This window comes from Macaca mulatta, chromosome 11 (genome assembly GCF_049350105.2).
Source record: "Macaca mulatta isolate MMU2019108-1 chromosome 11, T2T-MMU8v2.0, whole genome shotgun sequence".
NCBI lineage: Eukaryota > Metazoa > Chordata > Mammalia > Primates > Cercopithecidae > Macaca > Macaca mulatta.
Genome location: NC_133416.1, coordinates 112,451,497 through 112,469,291, shown reverse-complemented (window position 1 = coordinate 112,469,291; position 17,795 = coordinate 112,451,497). Strand labels below are relative to the sequence as shown.

Here is a 17,795-nt window from a genome sequence, read left to right as displayed (position 1 = left end):
CATTCTCATGAGTGAACTAGAATGTCTGTGGCCTTCTTCAGTACGTGCTGCCATATTGTTATCCTGAAGGACTGCAGGACTGACATTGCACTGTTCCGGGAGAATACTGGCTTCACCTCACTGCGGCCTCAGAGCACTGAAATGCTGTTTCTTGCATATTTTTAATTTGGATTTTTTAGAAAGTTGAGGTCTAGCCTTATCGGTGTTTTATTATATTTGTCACAAAAATGGTTATTTGTCACAAAAAAGGTTATAATGCCTAAACACACACGTTTTGAAGAGTACGCTTTTACAGAATTGTCATGTACAGTAGACAACTTGAAGTTTTCCTTTCACCTTTTCACCAGGTGAAGACTGAAGTTGGAAAAGAGGTGGCCGCAGCCCGGCGGAAGCAGCACCTCTCCTCCCTTCAGTACTACTGTGCCCTCAACGCGCTGCAGTACAGAAAGCGGATGGCCATGATGGAGCCCATGATAGGATTTGCCCACGGACAGGTAGGGGAGTCCCTTCCTGGCTGAAACCTAAGCCAGCTGTGGCGTTCTGCTGAGAGAGCACTTAGGAGAAACTGAAGCATCATCCATCATAGAAAGAAATATAAATGCACAATCTCCCTGGCAACTTTGTGGGATTCAGCACTGGGACAGCTTCCAGTTGAGCTGGGTCATCTTCAACTGGACATGCACTGGCCTCGAGTTAGGCCATATATTCGGGAAATGAGGCCTGGGTCCCAAGCCTCTCTTGGGAAGGAGCCTATGTGGCCTTTTTTTCTAATCCAAATGAAAGCCAGCTGGGTGCAGCTCTCCTAGAAGCAGCTCCCGCCGGGGTTGGGATAGCTCACCTGTCACCCAGGACTCCTGGCACTCCTTGCTGCTCTGTAGTAAGGCCCCCGTCTGCTGGCTTCTCAGGCGGCACCTCTCCTAGGTGATCCCCAGCACCTAAACATCTGGGCATGGGGAGACGTTGCCAGTGCTTTATGAGGTCTTCTGTATTCATTGGGTTTCTATCCTCCTATTTAATGGCTGACTGAATATTTATCTTGAGAGGCTGTACTCTAAGGATGGGGACTTGACTACAGGGGCACCAGTGCGGCAGGGACAAGAGTGAGTGTGAGTGTGAGGCTGATGGCACCAGCCCCTCACTTTCCACCCCGTCCTGCATTTGCCTCACTTGCCTTGTCTCCAGAGCCATCCTTTGGCCCGTGAGAAAGGCACCCAGGAATCTTCTCTCAGCTGACAATCTAGGAACAGAAGGGGATGTGAGGAAGCAAAATGTTGTTAAGAAAGTCACCAACTTAAAAATACCTGATATATGAACATCTAATACTTCTATAATACATTTTTAAGGCACGTATATTAAAAAACAAAAACCTCACGTCAGTGTCATTCAACAAAAAGGGGAATGAGAGAAGAGCTTTAACCCATTTCCTGTTCAGAGAAAAAAAGTGCCGCTCACTGCCAGCACAGTACCCTCAGGGCAAATGGGAAAGGGGTTCGGAAAATACCCAAGCTCAGTTGTCTTCCTTTTTAGTCTAGTTGTTAGATTGTTGAATGGTGAGTTCACTAGAGTCAGCCTATGCGTTTGGAAGTGATATTTAAATAGAGCAATAGAGTCTTTCTGTGTCATCTGAGTGAAGTAGCACCACCCAGCTGTGGGCGTCAGTCTTCAGCAGATCTTGGGAGCTGTCCAGGTGCTTATGGTGGGCACTTGTGCACACAGGTGTGCAGTAACTCATACTGTTGCCCTCCTCTCCCCTGCAGGCCGTATCGCAGCTAGCAGATGGCCTCGCCATGTTAGAGAATGCCAGGGCTCTCTTTGTTCTCTTTAGTTAACCCCTCCTGGATTGACGCCATCCCCCTGGGACCGTAACCTTGCTCAGTCAGAGCCCTAGGGTCAGGAAGGGTCTCAGATCTAGCGTCTCAGAAGGATGAGCAGCTCCAGTCCTGAGCGGTCAGTGCTGTAGAACTTGCTTGATAAGAGGGTGTCCTGCAAGGCCTACAGGACAAGCTTGACACCAGCTGGTTTCATTCTTGTTCATGGCCAAGGACTACCTCACTGCTCCCTGCCTGGATTCTCTAAGTGAGTGCTCTGGCCACAGAGGGAGAAGAGGAGCTGTGGGTACCGTAGCACACATGTAGCCCCAGTCCTGGGGGAACAGCAGAGCACACCACCATTATTGAGTGGCAGGAGCATCATTGTTGAGAGCTGAGAATGGCATCTTTTGTTTTTCATATCCAGATATCAAGGCACAAGACCAAGCAGGCCCTTTCCCTATGGATTATTTTAAAATGCAGATGAAAACAATAGCTCCTTCTCCTAGACAAGTTTGTCGCCTGGCACTGTGGGGTCATCTTCTGGATGATTCAGAAGCATTAGCTCTCCTCCTGCCTCATCCGACCTTGGCAATCAGGGTTTATTGAGCCCCGGCATCTGTGGTTCTGTGAACATAGCACTTCCTGCTGCTCACGAAGGCACATGTGGTGGAGACTCACCAGGCTTCTCGGCACCACCCACCTTTGTGGAGGTGTGGGGACTCCATTCCTGCCTTCTCCAGCCCTTGAAGTCATGTTGGGTCCTCATGCCTGCAAACTGAGGCTCTGTAATCGGTGCGCAGGTTTTTGAGAACAGAACAGTGACCTCCAGTGCCATTCTGATGGGACAGGCCGTGATGTGGCTGTAGAGCCGGCGTCTTCCCTGGCCTTCCGTTCATCCATTCGCCCACTTTCCTTAGGGATTATGTGAGCCCCTGCTCTAAGGAGCTTGCAGAATAGTAGAGGAGCTAAGACATGGCCTAGGAGTCTAAATGCCAAAGCAGTTCAGGGAGGGGAAGGGGAGAGAGGCCACCACGACATCGTGCCATTGGAAATGCAGAGTGCTGATTTAACCGATTAATGATATTCAATGATTAATATTCATTTTGATATTTAACATTTCAGGGGTTCCAAATGGCATTTCCAGTGGTGATCTCTGTATGATTCAAAGATCATGGGGCCAGAAGAGCCCCGTGCATGTATCACCTGGTTAGGATGACCACAGTCATCCGTTTTTAACCTGTGATAACTAAGTACATTAAAATACATGCTTTCCCAGGGTGTCTGAGGAGTCGATGCAAAGCCGTCAGAACTATGCTGAGAATACCTGCTAGCCTCTTCAGGGTCAGAGGTCGATGCTGGTGCCCGCCATGCCAGGAAAGAGAGGCTTCCAGGTCAGACAGATGAGCTGGGTTAATGTGTGAGAGAATACCCTTGCTCACATGGAACGTTTTCTCTCTTTTCTATCATCCAGGCTTGCACCTGTTACTGTTACCTCTCAACCAGCAGACATAGAAAATGGAGCAGTTCCTACCTAATGGGCAGATTTGTAAAAGTCATGGCTGTAGAAGAATGGAAACTGGAGCTGCTCAGGGTGGGATGATGCAGATGCCACTAATACGCAGAGATGTTCTTCTTCCCTCTCCCGTACCCCTGCCCTCCAGGGTTTGTCAGGGGACCCAGACTTTCTGGGAAGTGAATATTAGACAGGAGTCACAGGAAGTAAGGAATCCCTTCCCTGGGCACCCAAAGCCAGCAACCGTGGTTTCAGTTTCAAAGTGCATAGTGTTCAGGTGTAGACTCAGTAGAGATGCTGCCAGTGCCGCGTGCGAGGCGGGCCAGCCGGCTGTGATGGCTGCCCTCACACTGCCTGTCTCACCTTCAGTGAGTTCAGTGATCACTTCCCTGGATGATTTTCAGAATATTTTATATCTTTCAGATTAACTTTTTTAAGAAGGGAGCAGAGATGTTTTCCAAGCATATGGACAGCTTTTTATCCTCCGTTGCAGACATGGTTCAAAGGTAATGCTGCACTCCGGCCGGCTCTTGTGTGCCCCTTGCCTTTCCTGCTGCTCTGACATCTCTGGGAGGTCGGGGGAGGGTTCTAACTGTGGAGGGTCGCACAGAGCCTCTGTCCACCCCAGAAATGCTCAGTAACAGTGCCCTCACCTTAGCTGCCAATATTCATAAATACCTGGGGCACCCTGGCGGAGTTTTCTCCGGATCTCTTGTTGTGAATGTTGGAGTTTCACATGTTACATGCCTGGGAGTCCAGCTTAGCTTTGCTGTGGTTTTAGAAGAGCTCTTGGCTTTCTTTGAGAGTACGTGGGAGTAGCAGGTGGAAGTGCTGTCACTTTTCAGGAAACTCTGACCAGCGCATTAATTTATAATAGACAAAGGAGGGATAGAGCCTTTTTGGAATTAATTTTTAAAACTGCATGTGCGTATTTTAAGAAATACAACGTCACTCTCTTCAGTAGCTGAGTAACTGCCACACTTACCGGAGGCTGTGGCCGCCCTGCCGCCCGCCCTCCCCAGCTTCCATGACGGGGAGCTCTGCGGGGGGCCCTGGCCCCTGCAGCCTCAGGCTTGGTCCATCCAGAGCACGGCGTGGGCTTCCCAAGTGCTTGCCACGAGTTCTGGAGTGTAGAAATAGGTCCGTGTGTGTGTGTGTGTGTGTGTGTGTGTGTGTGTGTGTGTGTAATTGACAAATAGACAAAATGGAAGTAATAGGAATTTTATTTCATGTGGATACATGAAAAGAAAGTTGCTCATTTTCTTGAAGATGTTGCGTTTCACCACACCTCATGAAGGCTAACCAAGGGAACTGATCTAGGTAGAAGTCTATCTGAAATGCTCCAAAAATAATCAGTCCCAAGAAAAACCAGTGCTGAGCATTGAGACAGACGCAAAGGGAGTCGAGAGCATGTACCCCTTCCTGAAGGTCCCTGAGCTGTTTTGCTCTGAATAATTGGCAGCAGTGAGTGATGTAGCTTTTATTTATAATTATGCTAGAAACCAACTTGTAAAATCTGATTGCAGTTTCTTGCCTTTTAATTTCTTTGGTTCTTAGCCCCTGGGAATGTCAGGAGGAGGTAGAAGATGAGAGGCTATTAAATGGTCACTTTGTAAAACTATCCTCTCTCCCTCATCTTTCTTTTTTTTTTTTTTTTTTTTTTTTTTTACTTTTTTTTTTTAAATTTATTTATTATTATTATACTTTAAGTTATAGGGTGCATGTGCATAACGTGCAGGTTTGTTACATATGTATACTTGTGCCATGTTGGTGTGCTGCACCCATCAACTCGTCATTTACATCAGGTATAACTCCCAATGCAATCCCTCCCCCCTCCCCCCTCCCCGTGATAGGCCCCGGTGTGTGATGTTCCCCTTCCTGAGTCCAAGTGATCTCATTGTTCAGTTCCCACCTATGAGTGAGAACATGCGGTGTTTGGTTTTCTGTTCTTGTGATAGTTTGCTAAGAATGATGGTTTCCAGCTGCATCCATGTCCCTACAAAGGACACAAACTCATCCTTTTTGATGGCTGCATAGTATTCCATGGTGTATATGTGCCACATTTTCTTAATCCAATCTGTCACTGATGGACATTTGGGTTGATTCCAAGTCTTTGCTATTGTGAATAGTGCTGCAGTAAACATACGTGTGCATGTGTCTTTATAGCAGCATAATTTATAATCCTTTGGGTATATACCCAGTAATGGGATGGCTGGGTCATATGGTACATCTAGTTCTAGATCCTTGAGGAATCGCCATACTGTTTTCCATAATGGTTGAACTAGTTTACAATCCCACCAACAGTGTAAAAGTGTTCCTATTTCTCCACATCCTCTCCAGCACCTGTTGTTTCCTGACTTTTTAATGATGGCCATTCTAACTGGTGTGAGATGGTATCTCATTGTGGTTTTGATTTGCATTTCTGTGATGGCCAGTGATGATGAGCATTTTTTCATGTGTCTGTTGGCTGTCTGAATGTCTTCTTTTGAGAAATGTCTGTTCATATCCTTTGCCCACTTTTTGATGGGGTTGTTTGTTTTTTTCTTGTAAATTTGTTTGAGTTCTTTGTAGGTTCTGGATATTAGCCCTTTGTCAGATGAGTAGATAGCAAAAATTTTCTCCCATTCTCTCCCTCATCTTTCACTGTCTCTTCCTCATCCTGCTTTAACTCTCAGAATTCCTCGGCCTTCTATGTTTCTGGAAGAACCATCATCTATGCCTCAATTTTTTTCACACACCTGATTATTTTCTGAATGGGTAGGAGGACATCTGTGCCCATGCGTGTGAGATGTCGTGGTTTCCTCTTTCTGCAGATCTTAGAGCCTGTGTCTTCCCTTCTTGTCAGCATTTCCATGAACCATTATTAGGCCAACCCAAGTATAGCACCAGCCATCCTGAGAGAACCACAACCCGGGCATTAACGTCAGAGGCTGCGCCTGGGCTACATGGCCTTCTCTGTGCCGGCTGGGGCTGGCTCTGCGAGTCACCCCCTCTGTCTGACAAGCTGTATTTAGCTATGGGGTGACAGGCAGCTGGTGGGGTTTCCAAACTGAACCTTGCAGTACTTGATTTGAATAACTAAAGTACTGTTTTGAGTGCTACTTTTCCTATAAGTTTTCATTTCATGTTGGTGAGTAAATATGACCGCTCTTCTCCAAACCAAGGGGTGGTTTTGCTGCTGCATTGCCATGCATGAGCGGCCAGCCCACCCAGGGAGGCCTCAGAGCAGGATCTGGTGGTGGCCTTGAAGCTGTGCAGCCCTTCCCCGGGGGATGATGCCACAGGTGCTCTGTGCTTTCACGGTGGGGGTGGATTCAGAACCCAGTGGTGGGACTCCAGATAGCACGGCATGGTTTCCAGCCACCCCGCAGAGCTTTATCCCCTAACCCTATAGTGATACAGTTCTACCTTTCTGCAGCTCATATCTATAGATGAACAGATACATAATTGTGTGTGTGTGTGTGTATATACATGCTTTTTTTTTAAATATCTGTGAAGAGAACCAGTTGAAAGCAATTAATTTTAACCATGTTCCTTTGGTTCCCGGGAACCTTGGATGAGCTCCCAGTGTTTGAGCCTGAGTCTGTGTGGGGCAGGGGAGAAGGGGAAGGCAGGTCAGCTACTAAAAATCTCCTGGGGTTGTACGCAAGATGCCACGTTGGTGCCCGTGTCCTTCTGGGGACGGGGTCCTTCTTTTGTATCACATCTTCAAAGAGGTTTCTCACCCATAAAAGCTGACCCTGAGCTCTTGACAGGCTCTTGGTCCCTCCTCCCCATTCTCCCCTCCCCCTTTCTCCTCCCCTGTCCTATGTGCTGAGCTTGGTCTTCCACGTTCCATTCTCTCAGCCAGGGTAGTGACAAGCAGGCGAAGCTAATCAAGTTTGTCCTCCAGCTTACCTGTCCTAAGGCCACCAATGGTAGAGTCCCCCATCATCCCAGTCAAATGTCAGAAAAGCCAAAATTGAGCTGCATTAAAGATGAGGAGCTGACCAGGAGCGGAGGCTCACGGCCATAATCCTAACACTTTGGGAGGCCGAGGTGGGTGGGTCACTTGAGGCCAGGAGTTCAAAACCAGCCTGGCCAACATAGTGAAACCCCTTCTCTACTAAAAATACAAAAATTAGCTGGGTATGGTGGTGCATGCTTGTAATCCCAGCTGTTTGGGAGACTGAGGCATGGGAATCGCTTGAACCCAGGAGGCGGAGGTTGTAGCGAGCCAAAGCAGGAGTCTAGACAGACAGACAGACAGACAGACAGACAGACAGATAGATAGATAGGGAGTGGGGAAATATGGAATGCCCAAGCCAACATTCCTTAATTACAGAAGAGAGAGAATCCTGAGGTGCTCACGTGGAGAAACACTGGCCCCCCGTTTGCTTCTGATTTTAACCCTGTGATTGCCGTGTCTCCTGTGACACAGTGCAGAGGAAGCCTCCTCTAAAGTGTGATTTCTCAGATGGATGGGCCCTGTTGGGCAGACTGTCACAACTGGGTGGGGTGGCCTGGTGAGGTCTAGCTTAGTAGGGGTAAAGGGCAGCCACCATTTCCACACGTCAGCACACACCTCCATGAAAACCAGGGGCTAATGTCCCAGAGCCAGGCCATCTGTCCACTTACCCCTGTGTGGGCAGCCCTCGGCCTGCTAGCCCACGCAGCCTCGGGGCAGATCTGTGGCTGTTAGAAAAGGAAAAGCATTGCCTTTGGCTTTGTGGTTGCACCTTAGTACCACTTCCTGGTCATTTTCCTGTCAGCACCGCTCCTGCCTGAACCAAGAGCAGGGGAGGCCTGACTACCATTTCATTCCTTCCTTCTTGGAACTTGCTTAGGCTGCCTGTGTGAGCAGCCCTGGAGGAGGGGCTTCTCAAAGCTTTTCTCCAAAAATGTGCATCAGCGGTGCTAAGCATGGATACCTCTGTCAGCAGCAAAACTGTTCAGCTGGGTTCAAGCATAGGTCAGTGGCATTCCTTAGGTTCTGTTTTAAAACAGCAGTCATATAGACACATTTACTACTGCAAAATTGAGTCCCTGTGATTCATAGTTTTCAGGGCCTAAGGGTAGAGGGTTGTGGCCTTGTAGGAGGCTGGCAGCTCCATCTGTAAGGCCGGAAGCTTGGCGGGGGTGGAGTGATGGCTGCCAGTGGCTTCTTAGTAGTGCTGGGTTGGCCAGCAGTGAGTAACTGACCCAACACCTTCTGTCTTAAGCATTCAGGTAGAACTGGAAGCCGAGGCGGAAAAGATGCGGGTGTCCCAGCAAGAATTCCTCTCTGTTGATGAATCTGTTTACACTCCAGACTCTGATGTGGCCGCACCACAGATCAACAGGAACCTCATCCAGAAGGCTGGTTACCTTAATCTCAGAAAGTGAGAACGCCACCGTCTGCCTCTTTTTCTGAAATCAGTTTTCCCTAAGAAGTGGCTGAAAAGCAATCTTACATGCCCCATTAAAGTCGGAGGGAGGTGGGCGGGTGAGACTGGGAAGAACTCCCATCACAGCAGCCCTCCCACTTGCAACATAGGAAACCTCTGGGGCCCTAAGAGATGGGGCTGGAATGAGTCCTCTAAGAGCCCGGTGCTGTAGACTCCAGGACACTGTGGCCCACCCTTGTCTCTGGTCACTGTGGCCATGTGCAAACAGACCACTCTTAACTGTTACCATCCTGGACCACTGACATTTTTTATCCCGTCATGCCACTTCCCCCACACCAGCTGGCGGGTGAGAGCCATGTGCTGGAGACCTACCCGCGAGCCAGAGGCAGCGTCAGAAGGCTTTTAGAGTCAGTTCGATTCATACTGATTGGGTCACACATTTACCACTCGGGTCTTTAAGTGTCCATTTTGAATGGAAGGGATGATCAGGTTTAAGTGCTTCTGTGAGCGCAGAGGATATTGTCATGGTGTGGTGTGAAAAGCACTGACTTTGGAATCAGACAGCCCAGCTGGGCTGAGCCTTGATCTCTTCATGTGTAAAATGCAGCTGATAACCGCACCTGCTTTATGAAGTTAGATTGAATGTGTTCATCCCTCCCAGGCAGTGAGCACTCAGATGTCAGCCGCTGCCATTTGGGGAAATTACTGGGACAGGAAAACCAGTGCCTTTGGACATAGTTGCTACTCTGTAAATACTGAGCCAAGTAAAGTATTTGAAAACCCCCAGTGGAGGGTCCATGGAGAGGAACTGCCAGCTGTTAGCAGGCTGGAGCACCTCTAAGGTCTGGGAACTTGCAGCGATCACAAGCTAAATGTCCCCTGGAGTTCTGCAGGCGTAGAAAACCCACTGGGTTCTGTTGTTACTTGCCAGGAACTAGATTTTCCTTTTGTAAGCAGCCCACAAAACAAGAATGACCTTCAGTTAAAGCAAATCTGTTGAGAGCCTCCTAGGACCGGTGGGTGCTGTGGGCGAAGGCAACCGTGAGTAGATTCAGAGCAGCTCAGCTCCAGGTCTCAGAGAAATGATTCTCCAGGTGTTCAGTTCTTCATGGTGGTGGACTCATTCTAGTTCCATCTCCTGGTTTAGTAGTCAGCGTGTGGCTGCAGTGCGGGGTCGGCCCTGGGACTGGTATCTCCCTTGGAAGCAGAGCCCGTGATCTCCCAGATCATTCTAGCTAAATTGTACCCTTCTGCTGCTCTTTCTACTTGAATGGGCAGTTTTGCTTTAACGATATAAAGAAACACATTATTTCTAAAATGCCACCAGTACCCATAACGAGGCAGCAAGACTTAGAGGTGCGGCTGGTGCTTTCTGGTACTAATGGGCTTTTTAAAACACAACCCACAGCAAAACAGGGCTGGTCACTACCACCTGGGAGAGGCTTTATTTCTTCACCCAAGGCGGGAATCTGATGTGTCAGCCCAGGGGAGCCGTGGCTGGAGGTTTGATCCAGGACCTGGACAACTGCTCAGTAATGGCCGTGGATTGCGAAGACCGGCGCTACTGCTTCCAGATCACCACACCCAATGGAAAATCGTATGTCTCACGCGTTTTATTTGGGAGGAGAACGAGTATAGTGGTTTCACCCGTGCCAGGGGCCTCCTAGTTCATTCCTACGTGCCAGCCCTCTGTGGGAGAGGCCCCAGTCTGGGTATTGTTTACCTTTCAGGAGGATGATTTTCTGCTCTCTTTAAACAAGCCCACGTGACCCATAAGGGATCCAGCCTGTCTTATCCCATATGGAGATAAGTGAGGGTTTGTCTGTAGCTTTGGAGATGACCTACATGTGTGAGACAGCAACAGAAGTCGTGCGTGTTAGCACAGATTCTGAGAGAGAGAGAAGGCTGTAGCGACTCCTAGCCTGTTGTAAAGAAGCATTTGTGTTTGGATTGTGGCAGGGGAGGGTAACTGCATTTTGGTAAGGACGACCTTCCTGAGAAGGCCATTTTTCCAGCAGAAGCGGGAGTTGTGAGAAGTACACTCCGCTGCAGCAGTATTGGCGGCTGCCATGCTGTTCCCACACGCCCTGTGTACCTGAGGGGCCCCAAAGAGGTGGTACTTTAACGATCCACAGCCTGTGGTCGTTCACAGTAGATCCCGTCCCAGTGGGATCCCCTCTCAGAGCAGTGGTTTTTAAACTGCCCCAAGGAGTTCAGAGTCCCATGGAGGGGCTTCAGGGTTCACCTGCCTGGGGAGAGGAGTGGCCCTGCCCGTCATCAGAGCTGCTCTTCTGGCATTGCATTCTATTAAGATTTGACGTGAACCGCAGGGGGGCGCGGTGGGGACGGCGTTGGGATGATGTCTGTCCTCCCAGCTTGGCAGAGCAGCTTTAGACCCCGTCCTTCCTGCTTTGGTGATGGGAATGGAGATTCCTGGATGCTCATCATGGTCCTTTGCAGTTACCTCCTCTGGGCCTCACTTTCCTCAGATAGAAAATAGAAGTAAGATCTATGTTGCCCCATCTGCCACAGATGAGAGGAACAAGGGAACCGGCAGATGTGGAGTCTCTTTAAAGAGGTAAAGCCTCGGCCGGGCGCGGTGGCTCACGCCTGAAATCCCAGCACTTTGGAAGGCTGAGGCGGGGGGATCACCTGAGCTCGGGAGTTTGAGATCAGCATGACCAGATGTGGAGAAACCCTGTCTCTACTGGAAATACAAAATTGGCCGGGCGCGTTAGTGGTGGTGGGCGCCTGTAATCTCAGCTACTTGGGAGGCTGAGGCAGGAGAATCGCTTGAACCCAGGAGGCGGAGGTTGTGGTGAGCCGAGATGACACCATTGCACTCCAGCCTGGGCAACAAGAGCGAAACTCCGTCTCAAAAAAAAAAATAGAGTTAAAGCCTCCACAAAGGTAGGGCAGTATTACTGTTACCTTATTCCCAGGCCTCCATATGCAGACTTTTCAGTTCTGGGAAAGGAGTGAATGGGCTGCCAAGTCCTTCTTTGGGCATGGTGGAGGAGTGGCTGGGCTTGGAGTCCTGGTCATCTTGGATCATTAGAGGAGGTCGACAGATGAATCTCACTGTAGAATCAAAGACTTGGGCTAGAAGATCTGAGTCCCACCTTCTGATTTCATAGAAGAATATGCTGAGGCCCAGGGAAAGGGCGTGTTTGTCCAAGATCACACAGTGAATCAGGGAGAGCCAGATCTACAAGCCCGTTTTCTTTTTTTTCTTTTTTTTTTTTTGAGATAGGGTCTTGCCCTGTCACCCAGGCTGGGGTGCAGTGGCACAATCACCACTCACTGCAGCCTCAACCTCCTGGGCTCAATCAGTCCTCCCACTTCAGCCTGCCTAGTAGCTAGGACTATAGGCACACGCCACCACGCCCAGCTAATTTTTGTATTTTTTGTAGAGAGGGGGTTTCGCCATGTTGCCCAGGCTGGTCTCGAATTCCTTGGCTCAAGCCATCCTCCTGCCTCGCCCTCCCAAAGTGCTAGGACTGCAGGCGTGAGCCACTATACCTGGCCCTGGAACCCCATTTTCTTTCCCTCTCATCATGCTGCCTTCGTGGCCCGTTTCCTCCCACACCCCAGCTAAGTTCAGTTTATGTAGAATAATCCCCAGTCACTGAGATCGGGGAAGTACTTAATTACTCAGATGCTTTTGTTTCAGGGGAATAATCCTCCAGGCTGAGAGCAGAAAGGAAAATGAAGAGGTAAAGATTTTGTTTGTCATCCTTCTTTCCTAGTGTGGTGGGTGACTTTGGGATTCAGTATTCTTTTTTAATGTCCTCTACAGTGGATATGTGCAATAAACAACATCTCCAGACAGATCTACCTGACCGACAACCCTGAGGTAATTAACAGTCGCCTGCATCTCAGCCCTTTTCTCAACCTGGAAGGTAAGCATCCACCTCCTGGGACTGAGTGTGTCTTCCTGTGGATTTTTAGGCAGTCGCGATCAAGTTGAATCAGACCGCCCTGCAAGCAGTGACTCCCATTACAAGTTTTGGAAAAAAACAAGAAAGCTCATGCCCCAGGTAACTAAAAGACAAAGGAAAACTTGCTTTTGTGGAGCCAAATTATGGATTAGGAATATGAAATGAGTTGTTGCTTAATCCACACAAACCAAGGCATGTTTTTCAGCCTGTTTAACAGAAGCAGTAACGCTGGCTGGGAAAGTTAAACATCTGCCCATGTTCACACCATGTTGTGAGTGGTAGAGCTAGGAGTCAAGCCTGTCTGATGTCAGCAGCCCTGTCCCTTCCACTGGGCCGTGCTGCTGCAGTCCAAGCAAACAGGACATGCATGGAGGGGCCTGCTAGTCAGGAGTTCTCCCCACATTTTCTGTCAGCTTCAACAAAGTAACTGAACGAAAGCAAAATTTTTTTTTTAAAATAAGGAAAAAAAATCACCTTTTATATATCCATATTAATGCCCATAAGTCTGCACATACGGTGATCATTTTATACATACATTTATTTTGTATTCGCACATACTTTAACTATTTCTACATTTTTCAGAATTGTTCCTTTTAGTAACTACACCCTATTCCATCATTTATTTATTTACTTATTTATTTATTTTTAATTTTTTTTGAGATGGAGTCTCACTCTGTCACCTAGGCTGGAGTGCAGTGGCGTAATCCCGGCTCACTGCAACCTCCACTTCCCGGGTTCAGGTGATTCTCCTGCCTCATCCTCCCGAGTAGCTGGGATTACAGGTGCCCACGACCACACCTGACTAATTTTTGTCTTTTTAGTAGAGATGAGGTTTCACTGTGTTAGCCATGCTGGTCTTGAACTCCTCACCTCAAGTGATCCACCCGCCTCGGCCTCCCAAAGTGCTGGGATTATAGGCATGAGCCACTGTGCCTGGCCCATTCCACCATTTATTAACCATTGATTATTTAGGTTATCTCCCCGGCGTTTACTGTTATCATTTAGAGCAAACATTTTCATGCATACAGCTTTCCTCATTTTGAATTCTGCTTTAGGATTTATTCCAGGAATCCTACCCTTTGTCTTAATGGGAGTTTCCATCTGGTTAAATGGTAGAGGGCTGTATTTTCATACTAATGAAAGCCTGGCATTAAAGGGTAAATTACAATTATGACTATATTTGGTGTTCGTCTTTTAGTGGCATGGTAGAAAGAACCCCATTACATTTTTTACAAATATCTAATGACCCCAGAAGGAAGTCATTAAAAACTCAGGGTTAAGTAACTTCCCAGGATCTGTGCAGTGTGGAGCCAGTGTTCACACGCTGGGCACTGGGTGCCTGAGAAGGAATGGGAGAAGGTAAGGCCAGAAAATAGGTTTGAGTCTAACTGGAAAGACCTGGGTGCCCTGCTTAGGAGTTACAGGCAGTGGAACAAAACGGAAGGTTTTGGGAAAATGGGCAATGGTCAGAACTAGGGTTAGGAAGACTGTTCTGCACCTGAGGAGGATAAATTGGATACAGGTTGTGGGAAGAAGGGGAGAGTGCAAGACCCAGTAGGATGTTGATGTAGTAGTAGCTGTGAAGCAGAACATGAGAACTTAAACAAGTGTTTTAAAAAAAGAGGAGGAAGAGGCAACAAGTCCGAGAAATATTTCAGCACCGTAACTTAAGGATTTAACAGTTTATACAAGTAGCATGCTTTATGAAATGGAACTCTAAGGTAGATACTACATGAAAGGAAGTGGAACTAAAGTCCATCCAGTCAGTGAGGGTTAATCCTGTAGCCTTCTCCTGGGTAAATGTATGTCTTCGCTTTGTAAAGTTACAAAAATGTTTGATACGCACAGTGGAGGGAATACCAGACCTGCAGTTGAGAGACATGGGTTCTAAGGATAGCTCTGCCTTGTGTTATACACAGCTAGGTGTCCCTGAGTAAGTCAGTAAATGCTCTGGGCCTTCGTCTTCTCAGCCTTGTAACATACAAGGAACTAGCTGACCTCCTAGGACCCTTCTAGCTCTGATATGCCATCTCTCAAGGGTGCTGATGGATAGTTTAGGAGGGTTCGGAATTAGAAGGTGTGATAGGTTTCCTAAAAAGACAATTTGCAGCCCATATTTAATTATTCAGTAACTGATTTTTTTCTCCCCTATTCTAGAATAAGCAAATCCCATTCTTAGACCAAAAGGATCCCACAGAAGGGACACAGAACACTCCCTGGGGGAGAAAAATGACTCTAGCCAGCTGGCTGAATTAGCCCAGTGATTGGATGGGGGACAGATGTGGCTGCCAGATGGCCCTAGAGCTGTGGGGAGAGGGCTACTCTCTCTGTTAGGGTCATCCCACTAAGAATAAAGCAATGTTTTGATGACAGTGGGGGGAAAGAAGCAGAGAAATTGTGTTCTTGGGAACAAACTGCCATTTACTTCTAAGCAAGTATCATATGTGGACTTCCCTCATTCTGCAGTTACTATATATCTACTGTTCATTCATTTATCCAGCTACTCAACAAATATTTGAATATCTACTATTTGCCCAGGGCTGGCCTAGGTAAGGAAACATAGAGATTACTGGGGAGAACAGGCAAAAGGTAAGCACAGACTGAGTTAAAACGAGGGAAGCACTTCGACGTTAAGGAGATGAGGTGCTGTCATGGAGGGTGAAGAGGAGACCTGTGCAGGGCCTGGCTGTGAAGATAATATTCAAGCTGCAAAGTAAAAGACAAGATGCGGCTACTCTTGCAAAGAGCCAGAGGTAGTGTATTCTTGGTAGCAATTGTGGAGGTAACAGGATAGAGAAGAGCTTAGTATATCTGAGGAACTGAAAGGAGGCAGTGTAACGGGACAGTGCAGGCAGAGGGAGATCATGGGGCATGATGGGGTGGTGGGGAGGGTGGCAGGGACTGATGATGAAGGAAGCATGCAGGGAGCTGTGGAAGGGCTCTGAGAGCTGTGTGTTTGTGATGGAGATGGAGATACCCACTCTCCATTTTCCAAAGTTAGCTCTGGCTGCTCTGGAGAACACAGAACAGAGCAAGTCAGGAGCCAGTGAGGAGGCATCCCAGCAGCCCAGGATTAGATGGTAGTGGTTTAGACCAGGATCATGGCAGAGATGAAAAGTAGATGGGTGTGGACTTACTCTGGAGGTAAAGCCTATGGGACTGGACTTGACGGATAAGCGTAAACAGAAAAGGACAGATCAAAGGATGACTCCAGTTGGAGCTGAACACCTGGGCAGATGGTGTTTCTTTAAGAGACGAAGAGTTCAGTTTTGGACATGTTAAGCATGAGAGGCCTATGAAACATCCCATATGAGTTGTCAAGCAGTCAACGGATGATACAGGTGTGGAGTGCAAAGAAAACGTCTGGGCTGGGTGTATGAATCGGGGACTCCCAGCACTGAACAGCAGTGGATGAGGTCCTCTATGGGAGAGAGGAGAGGGAGGGGAAAGCAGAGCCTGCAACCGAATCCTAAAGAACTCCAGCAGTTAGGGTAGAAAAGGAGCCTGCAAAAGACATTGAAAAGGAACATCAAGAAAGGTAGGAGGAAACTCTATAAATTAATGTGGCACCAGCAGAAACCAAGAGAGAAGAGTTCAAGGAGAGATCAGCTGTGTTAGATGCCTTAAGTCAATTATGATGACTGCAAAGTGTCCATTAGAGCTGGTGACATGGAGATCACAGGTGAAAATTAACATCATGTCACTCCTATGTTCAGAGTCTTTGGTGGCTCCCTATACTGTTGTGTCAAGTTTAGACCCCACCTGATGGTATAAGGGCCCTCTACAACCTGGCCCCACCCTATCTTGATTGTTATCTCCCCACTTTGACTCTCTGGGGAGCCAAAATCTTGGACTCACTTTCTCCCCTTGAAGCTTCTACTCATAGCTTTCTCCAGTGCTTACTACTTATTATATTACAGCCCTCTCTTAAAGACAGGATCAAACAGCAGATGTGACTCTCCCATTTAGGGTTATTGAGGCAGTATGACATCCTGGGGATGCACTCCCCCTGGCAGTAAGGAGACCCTGTTTTTAATCTGGCTTGCCTACCAGGTAACTGAGTGCCTTCAAAACTGCTTAATTTCTCCAGAGGCCTCAGTTTCCTTTTCTGTTAACAATGGAGGTCAGACCAAGTGGTCTCCAAGGGCTTGCCTTGCAGTGACCGTCTACAAGCCTATGTACAGTGTTTCAATCCACATTCCAGTAAGTATGATCATTTGTCAAATACCTGTTGTAAAGTAGTTTGATACACTACATTCAGTTATTGACATGTTTGAGAAATAGGAAAATATTGACATATCCAGTGAACAGAAAGATCACTGAGAGCTTTCTATGGTCCATGCAATGAAAGAAATCAAAATACGTTGATATTCTTTGCCCTTTAAAGGAGTTTATAGTCTGGCTGGGGAGAAAAGATTTTTTAAATGTTGAAAAGTTAAATTACAGTATTCTGAGACTAGAGGAGAACATGTTGGTGCCTGATTAATCTCTCTGCAGAGAGCACGGTATTTGATGGGCCACGATGTCAGCAATGAGTGTGGGCACAGTGTGAAGCTCAGGAGGCACACAGGGCTGCAAGACTGTGCCTGTGACTTAGAAGAATCAGAGGAGGGAGGAGGGGTGCAGGCTGGCCTAGTGGATGAGGAAGAATTTGAGCTGGGTTGGGAGAGTTGGGTGAGCAGCAGAATTGAGATGAAGATGGAAATAAGGAAAAGCATATGGTATGTGTGGTACAGCTCTCATAGAGGGTGCATTAAAGGAGTGGAAATGGAGGCTTTTGGGAAATTAGAGCCAGATTGTGATTAAATGCCAAGCCAGGACCTTTAGTCCATTCAGCTAACATTTTTGAGTGCCTACTATGTGGCAAGAATACATATTACTTAGTTATAGCATAGGCCCTCCAAAACCTGCCTCACAGAGAAGGATACAAACAGAAAATTAGTAGCACAGTGCAGGATGCTGTGCAGCAGAGAGAACTGCAGGAAATGGGGCAGTCTGAGGGTTTTTAGCCAAGGATATGAATGAAGTTTGAAGAAGGTTTATTTGTAGAATGGATTAAGGGATTGAGTTAAATCTTTTCCCCTTGTATTTTCATTCATAAAAGTTACCTCAGCCTTCAACAAGTATTCACTTGATTATAAAAGCATAAGGTTAAGGGAACTGA

At 47.6% G+C, this 17,795-nt stretch overlaps 1 protein-coding gene across 7 annotated transcripts in view; it reads left to right on the top strand.

The window, feature by feature from the left end:
• APPL2 (adaptor protein, phosphotyrosine interacting with PH domain and leucine zipper 2) overlaps positions 1-17,795 on the top strand; it is a 70,990-nt gene that overhangs the window by 37,655 nt on the left and 15,540 nt on the right. For all 7 annotated transcript variants that reach the window (XM_077954840.1, XM_077954839.1, XM_077954838.1 and 4 more), the window contains 7 exons: positions 348-494; positions 3,748-3,830; positions 8,526-8,684; positions 10,099-10,287; positions 12,364-12,406; positions 12,490-12,546; positions 12,642-12,730. In XM_077954840.1, coding sequence (XP_077810966.1) covers positions 348-494; positions 3,748-3,830; positions 8,526-8,684; positions 10,099-10,287; positions 12,364-12,406; positions 12,490-12,546; positions 12,642-12,730 — 767 coding nt within the window. The remainder of the gene's footprint in view (positions 1-347; positions 495-3,747; positions 3,831-8,525; positions 8,685-10,098; positions 10,288-12,363; positions 12,407-12,489; positions 12,547-12,641; positions 12,731-17,795) is intronic.